Raw genomic sequence first — 20,216 nt, forward strand, 5'->3', positions numbered from 1 at the left:
AAAAAACACTAAATTGACAAAAATGTTGTCACAATGTGGGGTTTTGTAGGCATTTCATGAAACCCTTATTGACTATGATTTTGCCATTTCTCTTCACATATGGAGATGCCTACAGCTTGGGGGAAGCTGGTGTCTACTCACGTTTGCTCCAGGTTGAAGGGTCTTCTGACCAGGGGACGCTGGGGACGGGATTCTTCAGCTTTCATCTTATTTCTAGTTTTTTTCTCACTCAGAGCCTGGTGGTGCCTTTTCAAAGCAGAAATCATGACTCTGGAGTCTTTGAAGGGATTTGATAACATTTATTTAGTGCCACTAATATTTATATGGGCACAGACAGGGCTGGATATGGAGGGGAGAGAGAGTGAGGGCAGCACCCTCGTGGGTTCTGAGGGGTCCCCTGGACCAGATGCTCCCTCTCTCGGGGGCCTGGAAACTCTCAGGGGAGGACGAAGGTGAATTCCTGTTCTCACTCCCCCAGACCTGGAGCACTAAGATGCTCCAGATGAGTGGGATGCTGTGGGTGCCTTGACCCGCGTGCACGAAGGGATGTGATTTTGGGCAAGGGCTGGGCAGAAAGTGCGTGTGTGATGTCGCCGTGTATCTCTGTGATGTCATTGCCTTGTCTCGGTGTGACGTCACCACCATGTCTGTGTGATTGATGTCACTGCATCTGTCACGTCGTCCCGGCATCTAGGGGGTGAGGGATTGTGTGGTGCGGAGAGAGTGTTAGGGGGTGTGGGTGGGGTGTGGCGGAGGATGAGCAGAGGACGCAGGCCAAGGGCGCCCACTTTGTCGTGCGTGCGTCATCTGACTCCACCCTGGCTGTGTCCCTCGCCGTGGGCGTCTCGCTGCACCTAGTCTCCAGACCGGTGAGTCGGGGCCACCCCTCGGTCCTCGGGGCCTACAGCCTCCTCAGCCACTGGGGCAGGAAAGAGATGGGAATACAATAGTCAGTCAGACAGACAGATGGCAGGACAAACCTCGCCGGGGCCTGCCTCTTACCCTGGGCCCCTTCTTGTTCCCAAGAACCCTAGGGCTCCTGCTGGTTTCAACCTCCCCTTAGATTTCGCCTTGAACCTCTGTGGGACAGGTGGGACTGAGATGTGTGCCCATTATATAGACTGAGGTACAGAGGGGCTGCCTCCTGCACTCCAGGCCTCTGTGGCAGTCTCTCTGACACTCTCCCCTTTGCTCCCTAAGGCCCTGGGGATCCTGGGTGTTTGCCCAAAGTCTCCGGGTCCCCCGCCCCCCAGGCAGGGCCTCAGTTTCCCTCTTTGGTCTACACAGAGCTGACCTAGACCTGGCCCCTCACTCATTCCCAGGAGGGTTTTTCTAATGAGCCTGCCCCTACTCACGTGCTCCCATGGCTCCCCAGCCCCCTTGGGACAAAGCCAGATCGTCTGTATCTGGCATTCAAGGCTCCACCCACTGTGCCCCCACCAGGCCTCCCCACTGGGGAATCAAAACCTGACAAAGTACCCCCCAAATTCTCAGAGCCATCACTTCACTTCCGCCCCTCCCCCTTTGCAGGAGCCATCCCGCTGTCTGGAATGCCCCTCCCCCTCCTGGGCCTGCCAGAGGTTCTCACGAGGGGTCAGAGGTTGGCTCAGAGGCTGTTTCCTGATGGGGGAGGTGGGGGCCTCTGCCAAGTCCTGCTTCCGCTGGCCCCCTCCCTTCCTTCCCTGGCTCTTCCCTGGGGCCCCCGCAGCCTCACGTTCCTTGGCTGGCTCTGGTCCCCCCCCTTCCCAGCTCCAGGCTCTGTCCTCTACCAGGATTCACAGTCTCCAAGGCAGCCCTGACAGACATCCTTTAACTACTCCTGCTCACCAGCCTGCAAGGGAGGGTCATCCCTGGCCATTTTCAGAGACTGGGGCTCCTAAGCCCCATCGCTCATCTGGACCAGCACAGTCGCCTTCACCCCTGTCCCACGTTCCCACCTTCACCCTCCACAACAGCGACCAGAATGAGCCTGTGAACACCTGAGTCGGGTCACATCCTCTGCTGTTCACAGCCTTCCCAGGGCTCCCAAAGTCCTCACTGCAGCCCCAAGGCCCTGCCTGATTTATCCTGACCTCACCTCCTCCCACTCTCCCCTCGATCACTCAGCTCCAGCCACACCAGCTGCCTCACTCAAATTCACCAGGCATGGATGGTCCTGCCCCAGGGCCTTTGCACGGGCTGTGCTCACTGCCTGGTGCACCCTTCTGAGAATCCCCTCATGGCTCCTCCCTCATCTTCTTTAGTTCTCTGCTCAAATGTCACCTCCTCAGTGAAGCCTGCTCTGGCCCCGCCCCTCCCACCCCCGTGGAAAATTCCAACCTCCTGAAGCTCCCTCATCCCTTTTCTGTCTCACGCATCACCAAGGGTCCCTATCACGGCTCACTCATCTGGTTTGTCATCCATCTCCCCCACTAGACTGTCAGCCACACGAGGGTGGGGATTTGGATTTCTGTGCCTTATTCCTCCCTGTGTCCTCAGCACCCAGCAGCTGCTCAAGAAATATGGGTTGAATGAAAAAACAAATGGTCATAGTGATGGCAGAGAACTTGAATCGACACTCGCTGTGTGCTCCGCTCAGAGCCAGGGCTGAGCTCCCATCTTCAGCCTTCCACATTGTGACTTGTGCCATCTCTAGCCACGTAGTCGCTAAACCAATATTCACTTATTATTTGTCTTCACCTCCATTGTGTTGTGTTTTTTTAATTTAAATAAAGTGATCTCCAAAGGATGCTCAGTCTTACCAAGTAAAGGAAAGCTGGTGCATTTGCCATTAATAGAAAACCACTTAAAAATGTTCAGTGAAAAAGCAAGACCATGTTCTCAAGTGCAGCTGACGCCGGAGCCTGGGTCTGCCCTCCCTCTGTGAATACAGGAGAACTGCAAGGGTCTGGGAGGCCTTAGGGTGAGTTAGCAGCAGCGCAGACTTTCTCGAAGCCCAGAGGAATGAGTGGAAAAGGAATCAACAGTCCCCATCATGGGGTGGGTGATTTGATGCGGGGCCTCGGATCTGGCCCCCTGTTGGGTGCATATAAAATTTGGACGTTACGATTCAGTCACTCACTGGCTGTCCACTGAGTGCCTGGCCAAGCTGGGGCTCAAAACCAGAGCCGAAGGAAGACCCCAGCCTGCTCATGCCTGGCCCCTCTCTCAGAGGAAGGCAAATCAAGGCGGGAGCCCATGGGCCAGAAGCCCTTCCTGTGATACTGCAGAGAGAAGCAGGAGGGGCCCAGGCTTAAGTACACATTGTTTCCTCCATGGCAGGGGGCGGGGGGGTACGTCATTTGGGGTAAACAATGTCAAGAGCTTCCCCATCCTCAGCTGGGACCGGGACAGGCTTGGACAGGGAGCCTGGCTCCAACCCTGACTTGCTGACGCACGACCCCGGGCTGATCACTTCCCTGGGGCCTCAGTTCCCTCCTCTGAGAAATGGGGATAATAATAGAACCTCCTTCCTTGCCATGATGGCTTCAGGCCAAGATGGAGAGAGGAAAACTGTTTGCTCAGAGCAGGGTCTTCTCCTTACCCACTTGCCTCCCTCTCTGTAGGCTGCCTGAGGCTGAGGGATTTCTCCCAGGCAGAGCTATCCAGAGCGAGGGGACCCAGTTCCGTAAGGGGGTGAGCTCCCTGTCAGAGGGAGCATGTAAGAAGAGGCATAGTGAAGATGGAGCTGGGTGCGGAGGACCGTAGGGAGTTAATGACAGACATTTTGGAAATCTTTTTGGCCCCAAGGGCTTTGTTTAGCACCCTGGGGCTGAAATAGACCTAGCTTGACAATAGCCTGGTGGCAAAAGTGTTGATGGCACAGGCTTTGGGATCAGAGGGGTCTGACAAAAATCCCACACACCTCCTCGAACTTCAGGTCCTAAACTGCAAATGGGATGCCAATCCTAGGTCAGCAGCGTGGTCCTGAACAGGGTAGGGGGTGGGGGGGTGGGGGTGTAGGAGCGACCCTGGAGGGAGCACAGGGTGTTCTTGGAGCTGTGGTCTGAGTCACCTTCCCCGTGACGCACAGGGTGTCGTCCAACAGATGACCAGGCCTTGGGAGGCAGTGAGGGGGTCAAAGGCATGGAGCCATCACCTGAACGTGTGCCAGGCACCCTCGATGCTCCCCTCTGAGGCCCTGGGTTCCTTGCTCCAGCCATGTGTGGACAGCACTTGACAGCTGGCAAAGCATTTGCACGCCTTTGATTTCAGAGACCCCCATTTTTATAGAAGTAGAAAGTGCGGCTCAGAAGGGTGGAGTGAGAGGCCCAGGACACTGCTCTCCCTCTTCCCCTTTCTCGGCTCCATTCACTTCTGCCACCCTACTCTGGCCACAGGGCCTTTGCCCTGGCTGTTCTTGTTGCCTGGAGCACTGTTCCCCTTGCCTTCCCCCAGGACAGCTCTTGTCTAGCCTCCAGCTCAAAGGTCCCTTCCTCATCCAGGCCTTCACTTTCCTGTCTGGAGTCTGATCTCCTAGGTTCATGTCCCAGCTCTGGCTGTGTTACCTGGGGCATGATGCACACCCTCTCTGTGCCTCATTTGCTTCATCCAGAAAGTGGGGATAACAGTAGCTCACCCATGGATTAGGATTCTGAGGATTAAATGAGTTAATTGGGCAGAGTGCTGAGGACTGTGCCAAGATCACAGTAAGCATCCAATCCTGGTAGATTCTTGGTCACTCTTCTTACCCTGCCTCCTTCATTGTCTCTTTGGCCCACTACTCGGGAGTTTCATGAATGGAACTGTGTGTGTCTTGGTCACTGCTGTGTCCCCTGGGTCCAGCATAGGGCCTGGTATACAGCAAGCGCTCGATTAAGGAAGCAACAAGTGTGATACAAGCCTCCCTCCACCCCTATTCCTGTACCCAGCCTCATCCAAACCCTGAGAATGAACTGTCTCAGCCTGTCCAGAGCCTCACCTGGCTGATGCTAAGACACTGCTGGCAGGGGGTCGCTGAGACTCCAGGATCCTCCTCTTGAATTCCTCCAGCCCAGCTGGGTCTGCCGAGAGAGGGAGGGGTCAGCCCCGACCTAATGTCTTAGTAACCCCCGCTCCAGCGTCAGGGAATGGGCTGGCAACCCAGGATACAAGGTGGAATCCGCCACCCTTTCCTGGCTCTGCCCTCTGTCACTCACCAATGGGCGGGGGATTGGGGGCAGGGCCTGCAGGTCTTGGCACTGGTATTGGCTGCGACTGTGGGAAGAAGGGTGAAAGGAGGTTGGTGGAGGCCAGGGCTACCAAACACAAGTCCCAGGGAGTTTCCTGCCTCTCCACACCCTTGGAGACCTGAGTTCCTTCCAGGACAGAAAAAACAGACTGATACCCATGGAGAAGGACACATGTGATGATGCATATATAATCACCTGTAGACACCTGCCTTCAAATGACTGGGGACTGCAGGGACCGGCTTCCCTTGGCAGCCCCCAGAGACCCCACTCTGCAGGGGTCCTGCCACGATCTCCATTACAGCCTTGGTGCCAGCCTGACTCCAATCCAAGACCCCATTTGAGTCCATCCACCCACCCCAGCCACGCTCCAAACTGAAGCTGACCCACTCTGTAAACCAACTGGACCTCGATCCTCAATGCCATCCCTTGAAGGACCCCGAGAGGATCTTTCCAAACCTGAAATCCAAAACCAGTTCTGAACTCAGTCACCTAAAATCAGATCCCAACCTGAAAACAGAACCTCCCTTAGAATCAAAGCCTGACCTTAACCCAGTCCCAATGACAAACCTGATCTGATCATAACTTTACATCTAACTCTGACCATAACCCATCCCCTAGACCCAGCCGCTATGAAACATCTACCCCCCACCCCCACTCCCTCAGCCCCAGCCCTGCACTCCACTACGACCACCTATAAATACCTTCCCAATACCACACTCAACCCCAGCTCAACCTCAGACCTCAGCCTCTACCTGAGTTAGAACACCAGCCCAGCCTCAGCCTAAGATCAACATCCACCCGGCTTCTACTCTAGACCCAGTCTTGACCCGCACTCGAAGCCCAGGCTCACCTAATCCTTCACGTCAAATATATCCTAACAAACAGCAGCCACCCTAAATGCAACCCAATCTCAACTCCTAGCCCATGGTCAATGCCAATTCCAGTCTTAATGCCCATGAAGTTCTGAATCCGCCCTTGGCCCCAAACTTCTAATCTCTAGGCCCACCAACCACCTACACCCGCCTGACCTTCAACTCCAGCCTCAACTCAATGCAATCCCAAACCCACTGAAACCCTAGATTCACTCTTCACCAAGTCCTTGATCCAAGAGCCACCCTGCATGTGACCCCTGACCCAACTTTTAACCTTTCCTCACAATCCAAACTCCAAACTCAACCTAATTCTAAGACTAATGAAATCTTACATGGAACCCTAACCTTAACCCAAATCAACTCTAGACACAGGAGTCACCAAGAACTCACCTTGACCCAACTCTAACCACAAATTTAGAGTCCACATCAAGCCTTTCTCTAGACCTGCCTTAACCCTCACCCTAAGCCCAGTATCACTTCCAATCCTTAACCTGGTGTCCCCTGATCCTTCAACTCAACTCAAACCCATCCCAGCCCTGACACCAACACTGGATGAGTCGCTAATCCTAACCTTAAGCCAATTTTGAGGCCCACCTTCCTTCCTAAACTCAACCCCAATCCTTAACCCTTTCTTAATGTCATTCCCAATCCAAACTCCACCCCAATCCTAACGCCAATAAAATCCTTATGTTAATACATGACCATAATCTTAAAGCCAATTCTAGACTCACAGTCACCCATGTCTGATCTCAGCCTCAAGCCTAAATCCACCCTCAGTGCCTCAGCTCACCCCAATCCCAAAGCAACCACAATTCTAGATTTGTCCCTCCCTCAACCCTGGACCTGACAGCCACCCGACCTCCAACTCCAGTCTTAACCGGACACCTTTTCTCAATGCTGATCCCCATTCCAAGCCTGCCTCAATCCTAACATCAGTGAAACCAGTGAAATTCTCAAGTGAGTCTAAGTAACCCAACCTAGACTGGGAAGCCAACCTCAACACCAAGATAAAAAAAGAAAGAAAAAGTTCAAACCCAACTTCAACATCACCATCAGCTTGGCCTCCAGACCCACCCCCAACGCAACCTGAAGCCAGGGACCTCTGGCCCACCTTCGCCTTGATGCAGGTGTCCAGGGCCGAGCTGCTGACAGCCAGCTGCACCTTGAGCTGCTCAGCCTCCCTCTTCTTCTCCTCCAACTCCTTGGCCAGGTTGTCACGCTCCTTCCGCAGCACTGCCTTCTCCTCCAGGGCCAGCTGGGTCTGCCGGGCACATTCAGCCTGGAGCTTGGCCTCCCGGGCCTGGGCCTCCTTCTCCACCTTCTCCTTGGCCTCCTGACTGGCGTGCAGACCTTGTTCGGCCTCCAGCTTCTGGCGCTGGAGGTCCGAGTTCTCACGGGTCACACGCTCAATGCCAGCCCGCAAGCTCCGGGCCAGCTCCTCCACCTTGGAGCTCATGAGGATGGGCATGTGGTCGCAGGTTCTCCGGATGGAGACTAGTTCTGAGCTCATGGGATGGTACACATTGTAACCCAGGCTATCAAGGGAGCGCGGGATGATGGAGTCCCTCCAGAGGTTGCGCAGCTCCACCTCAAACTTGTCCTTGTCCAGCGGGAGGCAGAGGGCCTGCACCTTCTTCAGACGGTCCTCTGCCAGCTGTCGCTCCTGCCGCTGCTGTTCCCGGGCTTTGCTGCACTCGGCCAGCTGCTCGTCCATCACTCGCTTGCCCAGCACTAGACCGTCCTTGTCTTTGGTACATACCACCTTCTCCTTTGCCAGCTCCATCTCCAGTGTCTTGGCTTTCTGGTTCAGTGTGAGGGCCAAAGCTAAGGGTATAGGACAATAAGAGTCAGGAAGGTTGGGGGTTGCCAAGAGACTGGGTGGGGAGTCAGCTACCCTGCTATCCACTGTCCATAATTGTAACCCTAACCCTAATCCACTCACCATCGCAGCTCTTGTTACTTTCCTTGAGTTGTTCTTGGCATTGTTTCTCATTCAAGATGATGGCAGCCATGTATCGCTGGTTGTTCACGTAGATCACCTGTCCGGATGAGACACAGGACAGAGCTCAGTGTCCGGCTCCTGTGGGACCCCCTGCCCCCGGCGCTGCCCAGATTCTCAGGGCTAGGGCCTCAGATCCAGCACCCAGGTGGTCTGTGTTGGCATAGTTCACAAGGACATGGCTTATCTACAGGGGATGCTGCTCTGATCTTCAAAAGTTGTTATGATTATAGACAATGGAATACTACTCAGCCATAAAAAGAATGAAATTTTGCCATTTGCAGCCACATGGATAGACTTGGAGGGCATTATGCTAAGTGAAATAAGTTAGACAGAGAAAGATAAATATTGTATGATATCATTTATATGTGGAATCTAAAAAATACAACAAACTAGTGAATATAACAGAACAGAAGCAGACTCACAGATAAAGAACAAACTAGTGGTTACCAGTGGGGAGAGGGAAGAGAGGAGGGGGAATATAGGGGTAGGAAATTTAAAAAGGGGTATTATGGGATTGTATGAAATCATGTGTGTGAAACTTTTGAAAACTGTAAAGCACTATAGAATTTAAAGGATCTTTCATTCATTCAATTAGAAAAAAAGTTAAAAGAAACCCCACCTGGACTTCCCTGGTGGTGCAATGGTTAAGAATCTGCCTGCCAATGCAGGGGACATGGATTCGATTCCTGGTCTGGGAAAATCCCACATGCCGTGGAGCAACTAAGCCTGTGCGCCACAACTACTGCGCCTGTGCTCTAGAGCCCGAGAGCCACAACTACTGAGCCCACGTGCCACAACTACTGAAGCCTGTACGCCTAGAGCCTGTGCTCCACAACAAGAGAAGCTACCGCAATGAGAAGTCCACACACTTCAACGAAGAGTAGCCCCCACTGGCCGCAACTAGAGAAAAGCCCGCGCGCAGCAATGAAGACCCAACGCAGCCAAAATAAATAAATTAATTAATTTAAAAAAACCCCACCTCTTTCCCTAGGCACTTTAGTCAACCAAGATAAAAAAAAAAGGTTATGATTAATACTATTTGACAATAAAAAGGAACAAAGCACTGATATATTCTACAACTTGAATGAATCTTGAAAACATTTACAGCCAATTAAAAATGGATTTTGGCTGTGCTGTGTGGCTTGGGGGAATCTTAATTCTCCAACCAGGGATTGAATCTGTGCCCTCAGCAGTGAAAGTGCTGAGTCCCAACCACTGGACCTCCAGGGAATTCCCCTAAAAACAGATTTTTTTTTTTTTTTGACAAGAATGCTGTTATGGGCTGGATTGTGTCCCCCACCCCAAATTCCCATGTTGAAGCCCTGATTCTCAGGACCTCAGAATGTAAACGTATTTGGAGAGAGGGTCTTTAAAGAGGCAGTTAAGTTAAGATGAGGTCATTAGGGTGGGTCCTTATAAGAGGAAATCTGGACACCCAGACATGCACAGAGGGAAGATGATGTGAAGACACAGGGAGAAGACAGCCATCAACAGGCCAAGGAGAGAGACATGGAACAGATCCTGATGGGCCTGGGAAGGAAACAATTCCACCAACATCTTGATCTTGTGCTTGTGAGAAAATAAGTTTCTGTTATTTAAGCCACCTGATTTGTGGTACTGTAAGACAGGCCTAGCAAACTAATACAGCTACCAAGATCATTTCATGGGAAAGAAGATTCTCTTCAACAAATGGTTCTAGCACAACTGGACAGCCACATACTAAGGAATGAATTTGGACCCCTACCTCACACCATATACAAAAATTAGCTCAAGATGGGTCCAAGACCTAAATGTAAGGGCTTAAGCTATAAAACTCCTTAGAAGAAAACAGGTGTTAACTCTGCATGACTTTGGATTTGGCAATGGTTTCTTAGATATGATACCAAAAGCACAAGCAACAAAAGAAAAAGCAGATAAATGGACTTAAAATTAAAAACTTTTGTTCATGAAAGGACAACATTAAGAAAGGGAAAAAAACAACCCACAGATGGGAAAATATTTGCAAATCGTGTGTCTGATGATGTGTCAGAATATATAAAAGTAAACTCTTAGGGACTTCCCTGGTGGCGCAGTGGTTGGGAGTCTGCCTGCCAATGCAGGGGACACGGGTTCGTGCCCCGGTCCGGGAGGATCCCACATGCCGCGGAGCGGCTGGGCCCGTGAGCCATGGCCGCTGAGCCTGCGCGTCCGGAGCCTGTGCTCCGCAACGGGAGAGGCCACAACGGTGAGGCCCACATACCGCAAAAAAAAAAAAAAAAAAAAAAAAAAAAGTAAACTCTTAGAAATTAATAATAAAATACAACACAATTGAAAAATAGGCAAAGCATCTGAATAGACATTTCTCCAGAGAAGATATATAAAAGGTCAACCAGCACATCAAAAGGTGTTCATCATCTTCAGTCATCAGGAAACGCAAATGAAAACCATGATGAGATATCACCTCACAACCATTAGGATGGCTATAAGTAAAACAAAAAACAAGAATGGACAAGTGTTGGTAAGGATGTGGAGAAACAAAATTCTCAGGCAGTACTGATGGGAATGTAAAAATGGTGGAGCCACAGTGGAAAGCAGTCTGGCAGTTTTTCAAAAAGTTAAACATAGAATTACACTATGACCCAGCAATTCCACTCCTAGGTATATATACCCAAGAGCAATGGAAGCATATGTTCACACTAAAACTTGCACCCAAATATTCACAGCAGCACTAATCACAGTAGCTAAAAGGTAGAAACAGCCCAAGTGTTTCATCAACAGATGAATGGATAAAACGTGATCCAACCACACAGTGGAATATTATTTGACTATCAAAAGGAATGAAGCACTGACACATGCTACAATGTGGATGAACCTTGGAAACATCTTGCTGAGAGTGAGAACCCAGACACAAAAGGTCATATAGCGCATGATTCCATTTAAATGAAATATCTAGAGTAAGTAAATCCATAGAAACATAAAGCAGATTTGTGTTTGTCAGAGGCTGGGTGAGGGGGAATGGGAAGTGACTGCTGACGGGGTTTCTCTTGGGGGTGATGAAAATGTTCTAAACTGAATTGTGCTGATGGTTGCCCAACTCTGTGAATGTACTAAAAATCATTGTTATGTACACTTTTTTCTTTTTTCTTTCATCTACACTTTTTTTTATTATATACACTTAATTATTAGTATTCTTTTTGGCTGCACCACACTGCATGCAGGATCTTAGTTCCCGGACCAGGGATCGATCCTGTGCCCCCTGCAGTGTCCCCTGCAGTGGAAGTGTGAGTCATAACCACTGGACCGCCAGGTAAGTCCCTGTTATGTACACTTGAAATGGGCCAATTGTATGGCATGTGAATTAAATTTTAACTTTATAACGTTTTTTATGTCTTTAAAACTTTGGAACAGAACACTCTGCAGAAATATAACAAGTAAAGGTATGAAGGGTGAAGAGGGTGTGCCTTTCTGTCACTTTTTGTCCTTACTCCTTTGGAAGCTGGCCCTGTCCTAATGACCTGGGCATGGGGGAGGACAGAAATAGCTCTGGAAGCTCCAGTGACTTCTGTTTTCAAAAGCTTTAACTACAGAAAGGGAAGATCTCAGGGTATGAGTTGGCTCCAAAGATGAAGTGGGAAAGAGGTTTTCTTCCAGTTGGAGGAAATGGCTCCCCAAAATACAGAAGTATTTTTCTGCACAGGTTCTCAGATGTCAAGATGATGAGAAGAATATTTACTTAGAACTAGTGCAATCTGACAATACAAAAAAAAGTATCTTCTCTTGTTAAGGAGTGTTCAGGTACATCTTTATGAAGTAATTCAGGAGTCTCTCCCTCACTTTCCAGTAGCCATGGTTGCCCTGGACTCAGAGGAAGAGAACTAGTTGATTAGTGAACAAGTTTAAACAATCTGAAGGGTTTTCTGGAATATCTGTTAGGACATAAAGCAAGGAAGCTCTCAAAGACTAGTGGAGTTCCATCAAAAGACACAGGAGCCAGATTGCGGGTGTTCCTACGGCCTATTTCAGGATAATTTGACCATCAAAAAGATTATTACGAATGCTGAATAAAGAAAAATCCATGGCAAAAAAAATCTCTCCTGCATGCATCCTGGGTGGAGGTGCTTCCTTGACCCAGGCAGAGTGGGGTATAACCCTAAAAAAACCACACTGAGTTAATTTCCCCTTTCTCTCCCAGGGTTTCAGAGCCAGAAATGCAACTGCATTTGCAGTGAATTTAAGAAAAAAATCCGTCTCATAGCACCACCAGGATCAGGGAAAGATCAAAATTCGTACTTGGTACCATCAGACATGTGGGGCTGCCGTGGCAGGGGTGGGGCTACTCCCCAGCATCAGTGCCCGTTTCCTGGGGGTCCTTGGAGAAAACCCTGAGGGGTTCCAGGACAGAGGAATTTGTCAACTTGTGTGTGGGGGGAAGCTACGATTTTCAAAATTTAAAGTTGTAAAGAGGCAGATTCTTAGATTTCTAATATTTTATGATGGGGCCATCTGGGATTCGGAGATGCGTGTGAGGGTCTAAAACTTTATGATACAAACAAAAAAAAAACCCAAAACCAAAAACAACAACAAAAAAGGGATTTCCCTGGCGGTCCAGTGGTTAAGACCCTGCGCTTCCACTGCATGGGGCATGGGTTCCATCCCTGATGGGGGAACTAAGATCCTGGCTCAGCATGGCCAAAAATGAAAAACAAAAACCAAAAAACAAAAGGATAAAACTTTATGATCCTGGGATTCCTAATGGCTCCTGGACCGGAAGGACATGCGTGTCCTGAAAGATTCAAAAGGGCCAAATCCCGGGAACTGAGAAGTCTGAGGGGGCTGCCCTTGTCAGGGGTGGGGAGCATTTGAGGGGGTACATGGTCCAGCTCTGTGGTCTGAGGGGGGACTTGCCTCAATTGGGGGTCTGAGGGGGACTCACCTTTTTCTGAGGATCTAAGGGGGACCTGCCCTGTCCTGGGGGAATGAGATGGGGAGACCTCACCCTTGCCTGGGTAGTTCTGGGGGAGCTGTGCACATCCTTCCTGCCCAGTGGCAGGGGCTGGGTGGTCTGAAGCCCCAGTAAAGGCCTTTTCTTTCCACGGTCCCCTGCCCCAAACAGCCCAGACACCTCCTGTGGGAGAAAGAGAGCCTGCCCCTCTCCCCAACCCTTCCCTTCCCCTGCCCACCCCTTCTCTCACCCCATTCCAGCCAAAGCCTGAGGAGGCAACATCTCAGTGTTCCCAGGAACGGGACCTCCTCAGAGGCATCGTGTATGTGTGAGAACATGGGGGATCTTGCTGAGTGCGTTTGACAGGAGTTGGGGGTACGAGGGGGGCTGACAGTCTCCACAAGACCCAGGGTTGCCTGTTTCTGCTCCCTGCTGCCCCCCTCCCCCCAACAAGCCACCTCTTCTCTTAGGCCTCCATTTCCCCTCTGCAAAAGGGTTTTAAATCTTCTCCCTACCTCCTGGGATTCAATTAAGAGATAATATTTCCTAAGCGGACATCCAGCCTTTAGGCAAACCTGAGCCATTCATACTAATTACTAAGAATCCAACACTCTGAGCGTTTATTAAGCCAGCTCTTATTTGCAGCTAGTGTGTGCTGGTACATTCTGGGCGCTTTATACACATGAAGCCATGGGCCTAGGTCTGATAACTGACCGGATGCCCAGTTCAACTTGAATTCCAGATAGACCACAAATCACATTTTAGTCTAAGTGTGTCCCAAATATTGCATGAGATATACAGACAAAATACGCATTGCTTCTCTACATGGGCTCGGCACGCAAAATGTAGGGTCCGTGACTGTCCCTGTCTCATGAACGAGGAAAGTGAAACTCAGAGAGGTGAGGTGACCAGCCCGGGGTTCCCCGGGACGAGTGTCCGGCCTGTGGACTTACCCGGTCGGCCTGACACTGGCGGAAGCTGGCGTTGATTCGGTCCAGGTCGCGGCGGGTGTTTATCAGCATCTGCATGATGGCATCCTTGGCACGGGAGGTGAGGTTGAGCTCCTTGGACAGGTTGGCCTGGGAGGCTGTGAGCCCCACCACCTGGCCGAAGAGGCCGTCAGCCCGGCGCTCGGTGGCCTGCAGGTTGGATTCGGTACTCACGTGCGCGTTGCCATAGACCATGAAGAGGACAAGGCCCAGGATGATGAGGAATTGGATGAGCGAGACAAAGAGGAAAAAATAGCGCAGATAGTACCAGCAGCCCCTCGGGCTGGCCCCTGCCCGTGAATAGGATCCCCCGTGCTCCATTGCCAAGCCCATCTCCTCCCAGCTTCTGCCCGGTGCACTGGCACTGCTCTGCTGGCTGGTCTGCTCTGGGTGGTGGCTCCTGCCCCTTCTAGACCTTGCCACGGCAGGGGGGAGGGGGGAAGTGTTTATATTACTCCTCTTAATACTTCCTTTGCCTGGCTCCTTCCTGGCCAGGAGGAAACGGGGGCTGTGGGTTATCACAACACTCCCACCCGGGCTGTGAAGGGAAGGGGGAGGGCACCAAATCATGTCTGGGCCTCTCTGATTAACACTGGGTGGGGCACCGGCTAGGTGACCAGGCGTCCTTGGCCGTGCTGAGCTTCAGTTTCCCCACCTGCCCTTGCTTTGTGCCCAGAGCTGGTCTCACCTGCCTATGACCTCATGTCAACATCCCCATCGTGGGGAGGAGGATACCGAGACGAAGGGAGGAGAAAGGATCGCCTGGGTGTCTCACTCTGGTCGTTTAGAGCTGGACTCACCTCCCCTCAGGAAGGGCTGGCTACAGATGTGTGCTCATCTTACATGGCAGGGATGATTACAGGAGCTAAATTGTGCGGAGCGCTTAGCTGAGGGCCAGGCACACAGTAGGTGCTCAGTAATTGGCACAGGAAGGCCTCACAGAGGGCTGATGGGTGGATGGCATTGGCGCGGGTTCCCCTAGCTGCATCCCACCCAATGCCCGGCTCATGTAGGCGCTTAGTAAGCACAGGCAGCAGTGAACCTGGGGCCAGGGTGAGCTTGAGTGAGGGGCTTCTCCTGTCTGTGTCTCAGTTATCCCCTCTGTGAGATGAGGTGGTCACAGTACCAGGTCCCAGGGCCGGGGAGGGGGCTGGGAGAAATGATTTGCCGTTGCTATTATTACTACCATTTCCTGCTGGAAACCTCATCTTGGGGCTCTGTGAGCTGGTGAAGGGGAAGCACCAGATAGAGGGGGTCAAGCTTCACTGTGGGTCACCCCCAGGTAGGCAAGGAAGGGATTTCGGGACCAAGGAGCAAAGAAGGATTCTGGGTATACCCTCCTACCCGTCCCCCCAGATCCAGGAGCTCCAGGGAAAATCCCTATGCTGGGTGATGCCAGAGGCCCCACCAAGAGCCCCAGACCTGGCAGTGAGGGGTCCTCAGTCTTGGGGAGACAGAGTGGGACACAGCCCCTAGCCCCATGGGGTCAAGGCTGACAGGAAGGAGGGATAGGATCCGAGGGGAACGGGGCAAGAGGATGGAAAAGAGGCTGGACCATGGGTGGGTGACGATAACACAGTTGCTGTCCATTGCCTGTGGGGGGCACAGCAGGCTGAAGGCGGTGGCATGGGGACCCATACCCCTATTAGCCAGGGTAGTGGAGTTGGGGGTAGTTGAGCGGGGAGGGGTCCTCCAGGGTGGTGTTCATCAAGGAGGTGGGAGTTGGGTCGGGAAGGGGAAGTTCCCAGGGATGGGCAGGAAACCCCTGCCTGACCTTTGGCCTTTGCAGCTACCCATTGATTCCTGATTCCGGACCCTTCCCAGCCACTACTGGGAGGGAGGAGGGTTGGGGGCTGCCAGTGGTGCCCAACCAGCTATTTCTCTGGGTTGGTCAGGCCCACCCAGAGTCCCCTGGAGTAGGGTGGGAGGAGGACATCTCCTATCTGCATTAATGGGGAGTCATGTAGGCAGAGTGAATACATGGTTTCAATGCAGGCCTCTGGAGTTAAGTTCTGGCTGGGCCCCCTGCCGCTGTGAGACCTGGAACAAGTGACTTCTCCTCCTTGAGTCTCAGTTTTCTCCTGTCTAAAGTGGAGGCAACAAAGCCAGTTGTGAAACACTTGTCACAGTGCCTGGCACACAGTCAACCTTAATAAATGGTGGTATTTTTTTAAGGTGGGGCTGGATCATGCGCAGCCTCTGATGTGAGGCTGGGGAACTGAGACACAGGCGAGGGACGCTGTCCCAGCTGCTGTTGCCCTGGGCCTGTGGGATCACCAGGGGAAAGGCGGCATGACAGGGGTAGAGCCTGGGTGACGAGGGTCCAGTTGAGAGCTCAGGCATGGGGCAGTGCTTAAGCCAATGCCAGGAGGTGTGACAGTCTTGGTATGAACTTAAGATCTTGGCTATTTTTCACTGTATATTGAAGATGTTGCCTATATGTATGTATGAACATGGTATCTGTTGTCAAGGGAAAAGAAAGGCAACCATAAACTCTTAGAAAACAAAAAAGCCACCCTAGACCTGATGTGCTACAATTTTGAGCAACTGTCACAGTGTAAGAACAAGTTTTCAATATACACACTGATGTCTTTTGTATCCAGCTCAAAAATAACATTCTTTTTGGCAATTTGATCTCACAACTTTGATTTGTAATGTTTCTTTCTCCAATAATTTGTTTTAAAAGCTAGATTTTTTTTTCATGGAAAAGGTAATGATGAAACTTCCTCTTTTTGCTCAACATTATGACTTTGAGATTGTTGATTCCTTTTGACCACTGTTTAGGTTTTCAGCACATACATTACCATAATAATTACCAATGGGCACTTAGACTGTTTCTAAATTTTTTGTTTCAATGAACAAAATAAGACTTGATATCAAATCTCCACAACTGAAATTGCTGGGTCCTAAAGCAATAACATTTTACATTTTGACAGCTGTCATCAATTTGTCCTCCAAAGAGGTTGTTTCCATTGACACTCCTGCCAGCAGAGTCTAAAATTTCTAAAAACAGACTCTCTGAACACGTTCTGCCTCAATTCCTGGCCAGAAAATTCCAGAGGGAGGAGGTGAGCAACTGGTCTTCGAATTCACATGAGGTCAAATGCATCGAATGATGTGAGCATTTGGTTTTTCCCTGAAAACCATTTGTCATAGTCACAGGAAATTTTGTGCATGAATCTCTCTGAATTCCCTTGGAGGGTCATCATAAAACCTGACTTCGATTTTAATTATTTTTTTCTAAATTAAAAACAATCCATTTGGTTTCATTTGATTGTTTGGGCAGAGACGGGAAGACTGTCATGAGGAAGTCAGCTCTGTGTCACTCTGAAGACCGACATTGAAGTTCTCAAGGAGACACAAGGTTTTTAAAAACTCTCACAGAACTTCAGGAAGGTTCTGGAGGAAGCGATATTTCTGGCGAAGAAAAATTTCAGCAGAGTTCTGAAAACCCTCCACTTTTATGCCAACGTGTTTGGGTTTTGGTTAAACGCAAAGGAAATTAAGTTTTGGGCTTTTGGAGTTGACAGAGGAGGCAAGGAGAGCCCTTTGTTGGGGGGGAAGAGCCTGTCCTCTCTGGGCATCCGTGTTCCTTGCTGAAAAAAGGTGACCCACTTTCTTACCTGGGACTGGGCGCCAACAAGTTCAGGCTGCTGCTGTCCCCAGTGCCCTCCACCCAGCTTGTGCCAGGCTTCCCCTTTCCACCCCCCCTCCACACACACTCCTGTTTCTGTAGCCACGGAGGGACCCCAGGGTGACCATGAATAGGGGAGGCCAGGGCAGGGACCTGGGAGAGCGTGCTGGGGACAAGGTGGAGACACAGAGGTAAAGACTCGGAGACAGGGACTTCCCTGGTGGCGCAGTGGTTAAGAATCCTCCTGCCAATGCAGGGGACCTGGGTTCAAGCCCTGGTCTGGGAAGATCCCACATGCTGCAGAGCAACTAAGCCCGTGAGCCACAACTACTGAAGCCCACGTACCTAGAGCTCATGCTCCACAGCAAGAGAAGCCACCGCAATGAGAAGCCCGCACACTGCAACGAAGACCCCACGCAGCCATAAATAAATAAATAAATAAAGTTTAAAAAAAAAATACTCGGAGACAGAGGGACAGACAGAGACTTTGAGTGGTAACTGGACAGGTGGAGACAGGGAGGCACAACAGAGCAAGGGCAGGCTGGGGGCTGGCCCTGTGGGGAGGGAGGAAGGTGGGGTCTGGAAGGCAAGGCAGCTGGGGGATTCTCCGTTCTGGCCGGGGAACCAGATCTGATAGTACCCTTCCTGCTCACACACCTCTCATGGCTCCCCATTTCCCTGGAGCTGATTTTCAGGGATCTGGCAGGTATGGCCAAGGTGAAGCTAGCAGAATAAGTGAATAGTAATGATAATATTTTAGGTTCCATTTACAGCCCTGAGCCCAGCCCTTTGCGTGCATCAGCCCTGGACCCCACAGTGAGGGGTCTGAAGTCCCTGGGGCCCCAGACAAGGCAAGGCCAGTCTCAAGTCCTCGCTGACTCCAGAAGGAGAAGCTGTTTCCTGCTCACTTCTGGATTTACGCCAGAGTTGCAGGGGGAGGGGGTGTCTCAGACCCATCTTCCCAGCCTCTCAAGTTCTGGGCCCTCAGCCAGCAGCAACCAGGTCTGCAGACTGGGTTGACCCCTGGTGGCCAGCAACGGAACAAAGCGGTTAGACTCTCATCCCTCCCCTCAGCCTCACCTCCTCCTTTGCAGAGGGGGAGGGCCCTCCAATTCCCCCCCAACCCCAAGTTGGTCCTCTCCCAGTAAAGGCCTTGATCAGGCACCACCAAGCCACCTCCAAGGTGGGTGGGGGGATAATAAGCAGGACTGGCTGAGGGGGGGATCACAGTTTCAAGTGCTGCTGTTCCCCTCCTTACAGCAGCCTCTTTAGAAATTTTTCAAAACAAATTTTAATTATTTTAAGGGTAATACATGCACATGACTTTTAAAATGCAAACTTTACAAAAAGGTATACAGAGGAACTTGAGACTGCTTCCCCCACCGATCCCCAGATCCCTGATTCCTTTTCCAGAGGCCACAGCTGTGACCAGTGTTTCCTTCAAGGATATTTGGATAAGTTTCCCCCAGTCCCGAATTTTAAAAGACGTACACAAATTATTGCTCTCCTGCTTTTTACATTAATGCGTCTCAGAGAAGATCAGCTTTGGCCTTTTTAACAGTTTTATAGTGGGAATTCCCTGGTTGTCCAGTGGTTAGGACTCTGTACTTTCACTGCTGAGGGCGCAGGTTCAATCCCTGGTCAGGCAACTAAGATATGCAAGCCGGGCAGCTTGGCCAAAAACGAAAAATAAAAAACCCCACACAAACCAGTTGTATAGCATTCCATGGTGTGGATGGACGGACGCTCATTTAAACAGTCCCCAACTGATGGACACTGAGGTTGTTTCCAATTTTTTGCCCTCCCAAGTGGTTGTACTAATGAGCAGTGCCACCAGCAGCGTGTGGGACTGCTTGCTTCCCAACAGCAGTGCCAACACAACGTGTTCACAAACTTTTAATTTGTTTTTATTTTTGTCTTTGACAAACTAAAGGGTAGAAAGCGGTATCACATTTTTTTCAGTTTGCATTTCTTCTCTAGCAGTGAGATTGGGCCCCTTTTTCGTATATTTCTATGAACAGGCTGCCCATGTTCTTTGCCCATTTTCTACTGAGTTATTTTTTGAAAAATTAATGTAGAATAGATCCTTACATAATAAGGAATGTAGTTTATTCCTGGATATAAAAAATTATCTGAAATGGATCTTTCTTTTCTTCGAAAGGATTTTCTACCTAGTTTAGATATAGGAAAGTTTCCATTAATTCTCTTGGGTTTTCTATATATAGTCATACCAACAGCAGATAATATTATTAGGTTGACTGTTTCTGAGGCATTCCTGCCAAAAATGCCAATTAATCATGAGGAAACATCACAAAAACCCAAACTCAGACACCACAAAATGACTCGCTTGGGCTTTTTAAAAAATGCCAGTGTCATGAAAGGCAAAGACAGATTGAGGAATGTTCCAGATTAATACAATGTGTAAGCCAGGATACTCTTTTGTTACAAAGGACATTATTAGAACAGTTGGCAAAATCTGATCACAGTCTGGAAATTAGAATCTAAGTGTCCATCGATAGATGAATGGATAAAGATGTTATATATATATATATATATATATATATATACACACACACACACACACACACACACACACACAATGGAATATTACTCATAATATTCTCATAAAAAAGAAATCTTGCCATTTC

General features: G+C 50.2%; 1 protein-coding gene across 1 annotated transcript; it reads right to left on the reverse strand.

The window, feature by feature from the left end:
• Nucleotides 1-284: 284 nt before the first annotated feature.
• PLVAP (plasmalemma vesicle associated protein) lies at nucleotides 285-14,324 on the reverse strand. The gene is made up of 6 exons (XM_081231752.1): nucleotides 13,899-14,324; nucleotides 7,965-8,061; nucleotides 7,134-7,846; nucleotides 5,118-5,175; nucleotides 4,901-4,982; nucleotides 285-919 (listed from the first exon to the last, which is right to left on the reverse strand). Exons 1-6 carry the CDS (start codon nucleotides 14,265-14,267, stop codon nucleotides 913-915), a joined length of 1,326 nt encoding a protein of 441 aa, XP_081087878.1. The 5' UTR covers nucleotides 14,268-14,324; the 3' UTR covers nucleotides 285-912.
• Between the last annotated feature and the right edge of the window lie 5,892 nt (nucleotides 14,325-20,216).

This window comes from Mesoplodon bidens (assembly GCF_964165515.1).
Source record: "Mesoplodon bidens genome assembly, chromosome: 4".
Classification (NCBI taxonomy): domain Eukaryota; kingdom Metazoa; phylum Chordata; class Mammalia; order Artiodactyla; family Ziphiidae; genus Mesoplodon; species Mesoplodon bidens.